The 12,330-nt window shown below is 39.0% G+C and overlaps 1 protein-coding gene across 15 annotated transcripts in view; it reads left to right on the top strand.

Annotated features, from left to right (window-relative positions):
- The window catches only part of SEC31A (SEC31 homolog A, COPII coat complex component), a 60,013-nt gene that overhangs the window by 43,351 nt on the left and 4,332 nt on the right, over positions 1-12,330 (top strand). For 7 of the 15 annotated variants that reach the window (XM_070372600.1, XM_070372597.1, XM_070372598.1 and 4 more), the window contains 4 exons: positions 452-793; positions 7,559-7,617; positions 9,051-9,314; positions 11,660-11,779. In XM_070372600.1, the coding sequence (XP_070228701.1) occupies positions 452-793; positions 7,559-7,617; positions 9,051-9,314; positions 11,660-11,779 (785 nt within the window). Of the gene's footprint in view, positions 1-451; positions 794-5,998; positions 6,038-7,558; positions 7,618-9,050; positions 9,315-11,659; positions 11,780-12,330 lie in introns of all 15 variants that reach the window. The other 8 variants (XM_070372601.1, XM_070372599.1, XM_070372596.1 and 5 more) reach the window with 3 other exon arrangements.

Raw genomic sequence — 12,330 nt, 5'->3', positions numbered from 1 at the left:
AGGAGTCTGGTTCACAACAGTAGTGCTCACCCTGCAGTTGTTATGGTGGGAGAGATCTTGAGTGGCCACCAAGGTCCCTTAATTTGCAGTGTAAAGGAGAGTGTGCTTAGGATGTGTCATTCCTGCATGGCTCCATCTGGTGGCTAGTAGATGTCACTGCAGTCTTTTCACAGGCATAGAAGTCCCAGAAAAGGGTCAGTTCTTTGATTTTCATAGCCAGCCGCAATCTGGAAACGGCAAGGTTCAAATATTGGGTCCAGTGACTTTTGATATAGTTAGGGCAGCTGACTATCAAAAGCATGACATTATTTTAAGTGGGTAATGTTTGGTTGTAACTTACTGTTACTAGAAGAATTGAAAATTTCCATAGAGTGAGTTCACTTGGATTTTCCATTGCTGTCTGATTAAATTTGTAACTAATTAAAATTTCTGTTTCTTCTCCTTGGTGTAGCTTATCAACCTGCCCAGCAGTATTCCTTCGGAACAGGGGGGTCAGCAATGTATCGACCTCAGCAGCCTGTTGCTCCTTCCACCTCAAATGCTTACCCTAACACCCCTTACATTCCTTCTGCTTCTTCCTACTCTGGGCAGTCCCAGCTGTACCCAGCACAGCACCAGGCCCCTCCACCTACCTCCTGCCCTGCCGCCTCTTTCCCTCCTCCCCCTTCCTCTGGAGCTTCCTTCCAGCATGGCGGGCCAGGAGCTCCATCAACGTCTTCAGCTTATGCACTGCCTCCTGGAACAACAGGTACACTGCCTGCTGCCAGTGAGCTGCCTGCATCCCAAAGAACAGGTCTGCGCTTGAAAGGGGTTTGGTTTGGCTCCCCCCACTTTGTTATTTCATGATCACATGGGTGGATGGAGGGGGATTATTTAACTGTAAACTGGGCAACAAGAGGTATTGATTGAATTTTACAACACATGCTATAACTATTTCTCAAAATGTGATTTTCCCATAATAAACTTTAGTTGCTAAGCAAGGAAAGCTTGAGTGCCTTAAAAGAGTAAAGAGTATATAATCTGCTGTTGAATTTAAAATAAGTGGTAAGAAATTAGTTGGCAAGAGACGTGCTGGTTGGAGCTAAATTTAATTGACACTAATTTCTTTACCAGAGTAGACCTGTGCTCTTGTGTTCTTCCTGAACTTTAAATTTTTAAAATTATTTGTGCCTTAAATTCGTTCATAGAGACTAAATAATGTAGGTATACACATTGTGTAATTTTGTTTGTAAAGGTGAGGAAGGATCTCAACATGTGTACTGAAAGGAAAAAAGCAAAAGAATGGAACTCATGACAGAGAATCTCTAAGACAGCAGAAAGTCAGTATACATCAGTATAGGGATTCTCCATTAGGACAGTTCTGTCCTCTCAAACAGTTTAGAAATTTCTAGGCAGTTTACTTGTTGTTAGTGGTCAAGTTCTGCCTGAAATTTTCTAATTAAAATCATAATTTAAAATTATTTTTATAGTGAAATACACAAATTTTTTTTTATCTCTCACATTGCAATTAAGAATTATGTTCATTTTTCAGAAGTAGGTAACATTATCTGATCTTCATATTAGAATTGTAAAAGAGGCCTATAAAGTATGTATTATAAAAAAAGAGATCAGTTAATTGGGATTAAGAACCACTGACATACTAAAGAATACAGGCTTTGGAGTCAGACTTCCTGTGTTTATATCCCAGCTTCACTCTTTTCTAATAGTTACGTGATCTTGAATAAGTTACTTAATGTAAACCTCAGTTTCCTCATAATAAGAGTAGTACATACTCATAAGCTTATGAAAAGGATTGAGTGCATTAATACATTGAAAACGTTTATGGACAGTGACCACAGAGTGAGTTAGCTGTGACTATGCAAAACCTCACTCACAGTTAGAGCTCTGTGCCTTTTGGTAACTGAAATTAGTTTCCCTTGCCGATTATAGTTGATGGCTTTTAACTAGAAGGACAAAACAGGAGTGAGTCTTGCTGTCGGATACCAAAGTTGCTCCTGGAAGTCCAGTATAATTTTTCTCTCTATCTGCTAAGCAGTAGCTTTAATAACTGAAAACACTTATCATATAATAAGATTTATTAAGGAAGTACTTTTTTCTTGAAGTCTTATGGATCCAGAATTGTACACGTTATCTCTTTCTCTCTTTTTTGGTATATATTCAGACTACCAAAAATTCATACAATATGTATCGCCCTTTACTGCACAAATAAAATTTATATAATTTTCAATACAGAAAATTCAGATTGATATTTAGAAAGGAATGTTAGTTCAGTTGTAAAGTTCAAAAAAAAATTTAAACCTGGATAAGTGAAAACAGTATCCGTTCTGAATGGTTGAGTAATAAGAGATGGAGTGAAAGATAGGTTTAAGTAAATCCTCAAGTAAGGAGGTACTGCAGAGAAATGGGGGATCAAACTCTCATTTACTGAACGTACATTGGACATGTACCAGTGCTTGCCATCTTTTTTCTTATTTAGTTCTCATAGCCATGAAAAATAGGAATAATTATTTTTTAAAAAATTGACATGAGGAAGCTTGAGTTTCCTAGGGTTACATAGCATTCTCATGACGGCACGGTCATGATTGTCAAGTTGAGGCACAAACCCAGGTCCCTCGGTCTGCGGAGCCTGTGTCTGTTCTCTACCAGATGGTCTACTGGCACAGCGATAAAGAACCCGCCTGCCAGTGCAAGAGGTGCAGGTTCAGTCCCTGGGTCAGGAAGCGTCCCTGGAGTAAGAAACGGCGACCCACTCTAGTACCCTTGCCTGGAGAATCCCGTGGACAGAGGAGCCTGGCGGGCTACAGTCCATCACGTCTCAGAGTCAGATGAGACAGCAACTGAGCACACGCTAGTCCTGATGGAAGAGACTGAAATAGCTGTCAGTGTTGGAATTACAGGAACATTTAGCATCACTGCTTTAAGTATTTGTTACTTCATCATCTAAATCAACTCTTTGCATGGGTATTTTTTCCCTCCTTGAGCTGAAGTGTGTTCGGCCTTGTAAGTATTTGCTTATGTGCAAAGTAACTGTTCTAACCTGGCTGAGAAGCAGAGTAACTAATAGGAAGAAGAAGCAATACTCAGTATGTACTAAGCTGGCTGCTGTGTTATCTCTTGCATGTTAATAGTCTCTATATTTTAATTAACAGAGCTTTACCTTATTTTTTGATTTCCTGAAAACTTTGCTTAGGTTATACAGATAATTGTCACTAAAAGTTTTACCTTTGTTCCAGTATATCTTAGATTATTATATCATGGTTTTCTATAGGACTTGGAAATTCAACTGGTAAATTGTTCTTGATAAACACTAGGATTTTCAGACCTCCGTTAGTGAACCACAAGGCGATGTGCCTGCTACTCAGAGAAGCTCATGCTGCCATCATCACGACACTCATTCAGTAAATTCTTACTGAATGCCCATTCAGTCTATGATCAGAATTACTCCAGGCAGAGGTAGGAAGGCAGAAAAGTACGTGCGTGTCTAGTGAATTGCACGTAGCTTTGTTGTCAGTTGGAACATAAAATTTATATTTGGGCCAAATTTTGGAAATCATTACATTTCAAGGCAAGAAACTTTAGGTACCTGGTTTTTAATCTTTTCAACAGCAGAAAGGAGCATGATAGCCTGCCTTCCTTTCTCCGGCTAATTCTGTTTTACCTTATGTTGTTAGAAAATGACCACAAGGATACGTTCTTTGTCAATTTTAATTCTGAATTTTGTTACCCCTTTTAAAAAACACAACATGCTCAGCTTACAGGGGAAGGGGGAGGTGTGTGGTTAATGAGGATGCTCTTTTCTCTCTGTCTCAGATTATCTTCTAGCTAGAAGTCTCCATGCCATTGGCACTAGTATCTTTTCCACTGAAAATACCTTAACCAGTGCGTAGATGCTACCATTGTGTTCTTCCAGTTATACCTGCAAAGGTTCCCAGGGGAAGCAGGAGTCAGGGATGGATGGGAGCAGCTCCACGTCTCTCTGTGAGGCCGAGCGGTTCTGTGTTCCCCAAAGACCCTGCGGAGGACAGACCCCTACACCGAGGTGGACAGGGGTCTGCAGTATCCAGTGACATGCCACAGTTGGTTTTTAAGTTAATTTTTTATTAATTTTTTACTGTAGGATTTTGAAAGAGCTCAAATAACATAAAAATAAAATTATAATTCTGCCACCCTTGTATGACCACTGATAATTTTGGTGCATTTATTCACTTCATACATGTATATGCATACATTATACGTATGTGTGCATGTATTAAGGTTTTTAATGTAAAATAGACTGTAAATTTACCGTTTTCATCATTTTTAAGTGACATTCAGTGCATTTCCATTGTTGTACAATCATCACTACTAACTGCAGAAGTTTTTCATCATCCCACATTGAAATTGTGCAGCCTTTAAAACTCCTCATTTTCCCAGCCCCTGCTCACCAGCGTTCTACTTTCTGTCTGTATATATTCTACGTACCTCATGTAAGTAGTCATTTTTAGAGGACGTTTTAGAAGACAATTTTGTCTTCTTGTAACTGGCTGTTTCACTGTCTTTAAGATTCATCCATGTTTGTAACATGTATCAGAATTTCCTTCTTAAAGCTGAATAATAATCCAAATCACCAAACAGTTTGCATCTTCAGAGCTTTTAGAGCTGCTGCTGAATTATTTACGGAACGTAGTGGTCCTTCGCTTTACATCCACTCTTATGTATAGGCCACATCTTGTTTGTCCACTGTAAACCTACACACGGGCGTTTCGGCTGTCTGAATAACGCTGCTGTGAACAGGAGGATGCAAATGTTTGCTCAGCTCCTGGTTGCAGTTCTTTTGGGTATATACCCAGAAGTGGAATTGCTGGCTCAAGGAGTAATTCAGTGTTTAATTTTTTGAGGACCCACCACACTGTTTTCCATAGTGGCGGCACTCCTCTCCGCCTGCACCAGCAGTGCATCAGGGTCGTTTCTCCGTGTGAAGACAGTTGAATTCCTGTGAGTTGTATGTGCCTGTTATGTGCCTTCACCACACGCTTTTGACTGGAGGCTAGGGCCTAGCCCCACCCCGAATACCTGACGACTTTGGAGTTGCTGTCTTAGTTCCAGCCTTCTTTCCTCTTGTCCACTGCCTGAACCTTCGGTTCTTTTAAGGAAGACTTGTGCTAAACAGTCTGCACATCTGTGTGTTCTTACAGAAAAGACAATGTGAGGCGGTTACACAGTCACTGGGCCTGATCCGGTGTATGTTCCCATTCATGGTGTGACCCCAGAAATTACAGTTCCTCCAGAATGCAGGCCTTTGGGGCCTCCCAGATCCAGCAGCAAAGTAGTACCCCCTCTTTAAGGTTGTCTAACGTGCTGATTATGTTTAGCAGTGTAGTGCTGAAGTCTGCACAACAGGGCAGAAACCCTCCCATTTCTTTGTAAAACCCTGCTACTTAAAAAGGGCTTGGACCCGCAGCATTGGCATTTCCTGGGAGCTAGCCGAGACAGTAGACTCTCAGACCCTATGCTGTACCTAGTGAATTAGAATCTGCATTTTTGCAAGGTCCTCAACTGATTTGGATTCAAGCTTTAAATAATGCTAAAATGGACACAGTTACAACATGTTAGGCAGTGCTCTCCTCCCTCCCTGCACCTTGATATTACTGAGCTTCATTGATCAAATGGTAGAGAAACAATCCACGCAAACAGTTGGGGAAATAATGTTATCTTAAGTAGAAAGGAACAAAATTTTCGCTTTAAAGAGACAGCTGGCATAATAAGAGAATATAAGTGTTTAAGAGCTAATTGGGTCTGACACATTTAAATGAAAGAGCTTTGCCCACAAACTGATGACTTTCTTAATTAGATAGAAGCCATTTCATGTGATTTGATTTAAAAATAAGTTTTTTTTTCCCTTACAAAAGTAGTTTGTTCTTTCCTGAGGTTAACAGAGGGAGCAGAAACAATTAGAAAATGAGTTTAGAATGTCTTTGATGATAATACTGTTTAAGTGACTTTTACATTTTGTCTACAGAAAATCAGTCAATGCAAGACCAGGCATCTATATTGGAAGGTGAATTAGTTACAGAATGTATATTTGGAAATCTTCGAATCATTGAATATAATTAATGAATGGACATTCACAATTATGCATGTGAACTTCAAAGCAATGATATCCTAAATCTGACCAGTATCATTTTTAAAATTTGGCTTCTTAATTGAATCAAATCATAGAACTGATGAAATTAACATAGTGACACAAATTATTTTGAATCATAAAAGTTGTATATTGGATGTAGACAAAAAGACAAGGCTATACCAATATTGTCTTAGATATAAGAAAGATTAGAATGTGATGGGAAAGGCGTGAATGATTAGTTTGTGTATAACCAGAAGTTTAAGAATTTAAGTGGATAGCAACATGTGGTTTAATATTTTGTGACTGCCTCCTGAGTGTTTTGAGGCTCATTTGGCATTCCGTCTCCTAGTCAATGTGTAGAAAAGTAATTCTGTTTTTAAAATCAAGGCAAATGAGTTCATGCTGGCTAGGAGAAAATCTTGTTTTTTAAAAGAAATTTCTATGACATTATGTTCTTTGGTTTGCGAAGCAAGTTTGTTGTGATTTAATATCGTGGATATCAATTGAGCAAAAATAAAATGCCGAAAGAATTTTAATTTGTTTAAAGAAGAATAATTTTTTGCTTTTACATATACACATACACAAAACTCAAACGTAAGAGGATTATGTTGTGATTTAGTAAGTATCCTACTCCTGGCATGTTTTGTTCCTTTTTTCTTTAAAGATAAAGGCAGCTAAGTATTCAATACCTTACGAGTTCTGCTACTGATGTTCATGTCTCACTTTGAGATGACAGGTTTTGGGAGATCTGGGGCGGGGGGAGAAAAATTTACCAAAGATGACAGTAGTTTAATTTTCCATTTGCTGCCAGCCTGGAATGTGGCAGTGAAAAAAAAAAAAAATCTTACTACAGATATTTGAATGCACTTTTCTACTTTGAGTTAAGATAATTCTTAACTCAAAGGTAGTAAAACATACTGGTATTGTGCAGTTGGGCTGTTTTTCATTTTTTAACAGTGTTTCTACCATGCGGATGATTTGCGTTTGCTGAATTGCTTGTGTTTAATTGCTTTCTTAGGAAATAGGAGATTGCTACTTTTATTCTTTTTTGTGTGTGTTGAATACATCAGGAACCTTTTTTTTTTTTTTTTTAGCAGATTCAGGTGATTTATTTTTTCTTTTTTGGGAGAGAATTGTTTGATCTTTGAAAGTCATGTACCAATATAGACATAAAAGCTTCACTATCCTTAAATTTAGCACAGCTATTTCCCTTTAAAAGGAGTAATATCAAGATATCCTGCTTTCTAAGCCAGGGCCCTGTGATTGATTACCAGAGGGTTCGATAATGAGTTTGTGAATCCAGGGCTACACAGTGATCCCAGCAGCTCAGCTGGTAAAACTTTTGTGACAGTTATCTCAGGGTGAAGGTAGAATTTGAAGGTATTATATGATGATACAATTTAGTTTTCTCTTTCCAGGATTCTAAAGGAAAATGCTCTCTATTATCTGTTACAGGTCCTCAGAATGGTTGGAATGATCCGCCAGCTTTGAACAGAGGACCCAAGAAGAAGAAGGTACTGGAAAAAGATGTCTATTCAGTTGCCCCCAGATGTGCTCTCAGTCATGTAGCCACTGAAGCACACTACACTCACTGTCCTTTAAAGGCAGAGCTTACTGACTGCTGTACTTAATGCGTGTATTTTAACTTTCATCTTCTAATCCATGAAGGGAAGGAAAATACAGGACAGTACAGTGGTATGAATTAAACCCCTTTTAGAAGACAAGATATGTAAATTCCCAATGTCTGTTTCAAAGAGTAGGAAACAAAATTTCAGGTTACTCAAATGAATTTCTTTTTTAGGAGTTACTTTGGTTTTGGGTCCCAGCAGTAATCATGAATTCGTAATTATATTTTGGACTATTTTTATCTATCACATATGATATGAAAAGAAATAGCCTTGTTAGCTGAGCATCATTTAGAGCATAGCATAAGGTTCTTCTTTTATCGCAAGCCATTTTCTCCTTTTTTTTTCTTTACTCCTAGTGATTTCTGTCCCCCAAGTACAGTAATGAGAGGCCAGAACATAAAATTGGGAGATACTAAATGAACAGAATCCCCCAAATTATGTCAGTGATACTCAGAAACTTAAGTCTACTACTCTGAGTGTGATTGATCACTAAGTTAGGTATCACTTAATGGTCTCGGCAAAGGGTATTATATCTGATCACTTGACACACACACACACACACACATTTTTGGCATTTCTTATCCCAGTATAGCTAAATACAATTCTCCATCCTCTTTCAACAACGCCATGGTTCTGGCCCATTATGGGATGAGTGTGGAAGGCAAAGGGGAGAGGCTGAGAGATCCAGGTTTGAGTCTCCAACCCCCTTAGCCAGATTAGCTTTACTTCTACGTTTCACTCTAGGATTCTGCATAAAAATCCATTTTCAAAAGTATTCTACTGTTACTAAAAAAGTTTTTAGCCACAGAATGATCTAACTGCCTTATTCATTTTTTAAAATTGAAGTATAGTTGATTCACAGTGTTGTTAATTACTGCTGTATAGCAAAGTTTAATTCAGTTACACATACGTATGTTCTTTTCCATTATGGTTTATCATAAGATGCAGAATATATTTCTCTGTGCCGTACAGTAGGCCCCTGTTATTTATCCATTCTATGTATAAAAGTTCACATCTGCTCGCCCCAGGTCCCACTCCATCCCTCGCTCAGCCCCCTGCCCCTTGGTAACCACCGGTCTGTTCTGTGTCCATGGTTCTGTTTCATAAGTAAGTTCGTTTGTGTCATAGTTTAGAGTCTACGTGTAAGTGATGTCACATGGTATTTGCTTTCTCTTTCTCACTTAACTTCACTCAGTATGATAATCTCTAGTTACATTCATGTTGCTGCAGATGGCTAACTCCTGCATTTAAAGCTGAGGAAATGTTGTTATACCATTTTTTTCTTACTCTCGGTGCCTTTTGTGTCCATCTTTTAAAAGATGCCTGAGAACTTTACGCCTCCTGTTCCCATCACATCACCAATCATGAACCCCTTGGGTGACCCCCAGTCTCAGATGCTGCAGCAGCAGCCTTCAGCACCAGTACCGCTGTCCAGCCAAGCTCCGTTCCCACAGCCACACCTCGCCGGTGGCCAGCCCTTCCGTGGCATCCAGCAGCCCCTCAGTCAACCAGGCATGCCTCCGTCGTTTTCAAAGCCCAATATCGAAGGTGCCCCTGGGGCTCCCATTGGAAATACCATGCAGGTAACAGTGAATCTGTGGAAGTGGGAGATGGCTCTATTTCAGTGTGTTTTTTCAAGGTGTTAACTTTTATGGTTATACCTTTATTACTATCTCAGTTTGATTTCAATTTAGACAACTTAGGTAAAAAAGAACTTTTTTTTTAAGATCACACATGTACAGTATTTTCCAGTGACGTGGCCATATGTGAACGTTCTAGAAAGGGCTTATGTATTTACTAGTATATGTTAACAGTAACTTTGCAATTGCAGTATTTCATTTCATCTGCTCAGTAGCCACAATTTAAGATCAGTTGAATCCATATTGGCATCCAAGGCTGCTCAGCAAAAGCTGTTTCCAAAGGGTTTTTTCCTTTAAAATGTAAAATAAAAATATAATGACTTTGATCTTTTCTTGTATGTGTGTAAGAGCTAATAATATAGCTATATCCTTGGATAGAGATATCAGTTCATACTTGCTTTTCACATACAAGCAGCTAGTTGGCAGGGCTCTCAGTAATGAAAAAATCTTATCAGGTTTCCATGTAACTGACTTAGGCATAAAAGGTAATCTTGATCTATTCATGAAAAATAAAGAGGTTGGGTCACAGTTCAACATAAGAAGATGAAATATCCTGCCCAAGTATATAAAACTAGTTCTTCTGTCATTGTCTTTGACTCATTGAAGTCAAATTTATAAAGATTGTGTCTACCATAAGAGTATGTTTTGCTGTTAAGAGAGTTCTTAGATATTAACAGTAGCATTATAAACTCCAGTGTTCTGATGGAGGTGGGAGGACCTGCTTCTTTTCACAAGAAGATATACTTAATATGCATTGTTAGTTTCCATGATTACAAGTCTGTGCCATTTGTGAAGCCATTCATTTGTGTTGGGACCTGGGAGTTCGTGCTACACTCGTCTGGACCAGAACTTCAGTTACCATGGAGAGGGAGAGCGCCATGGATGTGTGTGGTTCAGCCAGGCCATGATACCCAGCTCCCTGTCCACTTGGATGTTTCTGAGGCCCTTCACGCTTAGTATATCCAGAGTCCAATTCATAGTCCTCCTCCCAAACCTAGTTGTCTTTTGGTGTGTCTTGTTTCAATTAATGCCACCATAATCCTTTCCATTAATCCAGCCAGAAACCTGGGCATCTTTATACTCTGTATCCTTTAACCTGTTTTCAGATCTATCCCCACATCTTGTTGTTATTACTGTAAAGTCTCTCTCCCCTCCCTTCTCTGTGTTTCCAGTCTAGTCCATGCTACCTTTGTCTCCATTCTCCAGCAGTACAGGAGCCTCTCACTGGTCTGCCAGCATCTGCTATGACCCACCTCTTCTCTGGTCTTAGCTCATCGTTGCTTAACATGTTACCACAGCCCACTGTTCTCAGGATAAGGACCAACATTTTTCATATTACCTGGACGCTCCCAGCTCCTACTCCTCTTTGCTGTCTTCTGCTCCCGCCAAGCTGACCTCCTTTCAGTCCCTGTATCGTCATCTTTCCTGTGTACTTGTTCTTCTGTCTGGAATGCACTTTTTCCCCTGTTTAACTCCTACTTAACCTTCTGATAAAACTTCCTTAAAGAGCCTTCCCCTCAATTAAATCGCAGTTATATTGTCTGTTGGTTCCAGTGATGTGAACTTAACCACAGTTGCTGTTTTACATACATTTATGACATTTTTAAACTTTCCCTCCTGCTAGCCTGTAAACTCCCTGAGAGATAAGATTATTTCTGTGTTGATTCATTAGTGCCTAGTACATAATTGCCTAATATTTTCTACGAATGAATATAATCAATCAAAACTTGAAGCACTTACACATTCCTTCTTTGTTTATCCATCTTATGCATTCAGTTAGGTCATAGTCTCTTCTAACCTTTGATTTAATCTCACAGTTTGATAAAAGACCAGTTAACGAACCTCCAAGACTGTTGGAATAAACAAGAAGGAGCCAACAAGCAAAGAATGCAAGACTGTTGGAATAAACAAGGAGCCGACAAGCAAAGCAAGCAGTCACCCCCACCAGCCAGCTTCATAAATGCCTGGTTCTTTGTTTCTTACTGGCATGGTCCTCTTGCCCATCAGTTATATACAATCATGATCAACATATGTTCCATGATTAAACAAATACTTTATATGCAACCCTGTTTTTGAAAATAGAAGCTGTAGGAAGACTGCCTGTATCTTCTATTGAATATCTGATTTTTCTGTTTGCTTATCCCAGGTGATTCCACACGTTCATTTTTTGTTTGATTTTGAATAGCCTATCTATAATTAGTTGTTTGCTCTTTATGACAGATTCAGGACTTTGTATACAGGTAGTTTCTGGTCATTTCTGCTCATTTTAATGGTATTATTTCTTCCAGCATGTGCAATCTTTGCCAACAGAAAAAATTACCAAGAAGCCTATTCCAGATGAACACCTCATTCTAAAGACCACGTTCGAGGATCTTATTCAGCGCTGCCTCTCTTCAGCCACAGATCCTGTATGTGTTTTTTATTTTGTTTAATTAAAAGATTCCATTATGGAGCTCTTTTATATTTATTGCTTAAAGTCTTACAAGATGTATTTTGAAAGTTTTTACAAAAGTAGTAAAGCTAGCATTTATTATGGTTTGCTTTACATATAAAAGCATTCTCAGTTGCTTTTTACATATAACTTTATATAATCCTTAAACCAACTGCATGGAGGTAGGTTTGTCGTATTTATTTACAGATGAGGAAGTTAAGGCACAAAATAGCTATAATCCAGGCAGAGCCAGCATTCAGACCTAGTCTGGCTCCAGAATTCATGTTCTCAACCCCTGAGCTGCACTGCCTCATCGGCAGACATCACATCTGGCACAAGAATAGGGCAGAATGCTAAAATACAAGAAACTCAGACTTGGGGTTTCTTTCAGAGTGTATGTCTAAAGGTTTTAGAAGTAGGGACTTCCCTGGCAGTCTAGTGGTTCAGACTTTGCCTTCCAATGCGAGGGATGCAGGTTCAATCCCTGGTCGGGGAGCTAAGATCGCACATGCCTCATGGCCAAATAAA

Source organism: Bos mutus, chromosome 6 (genome assembly GCF_027580195.1).
Source record: "Bos mutus isolate GX-2022 chromosome 6, NWIPB_WYAK_1.1, whole genome shotgun sequence".
Lineage (NCBI taxonomy): Eukaryota > Metazoa > Chordata > Mammalia > Artiodactyla > Bovidae > Bos > Bos mutus.
This window is presented reverse-complemented; position numbering and strand designations above follow the sequence as displayed.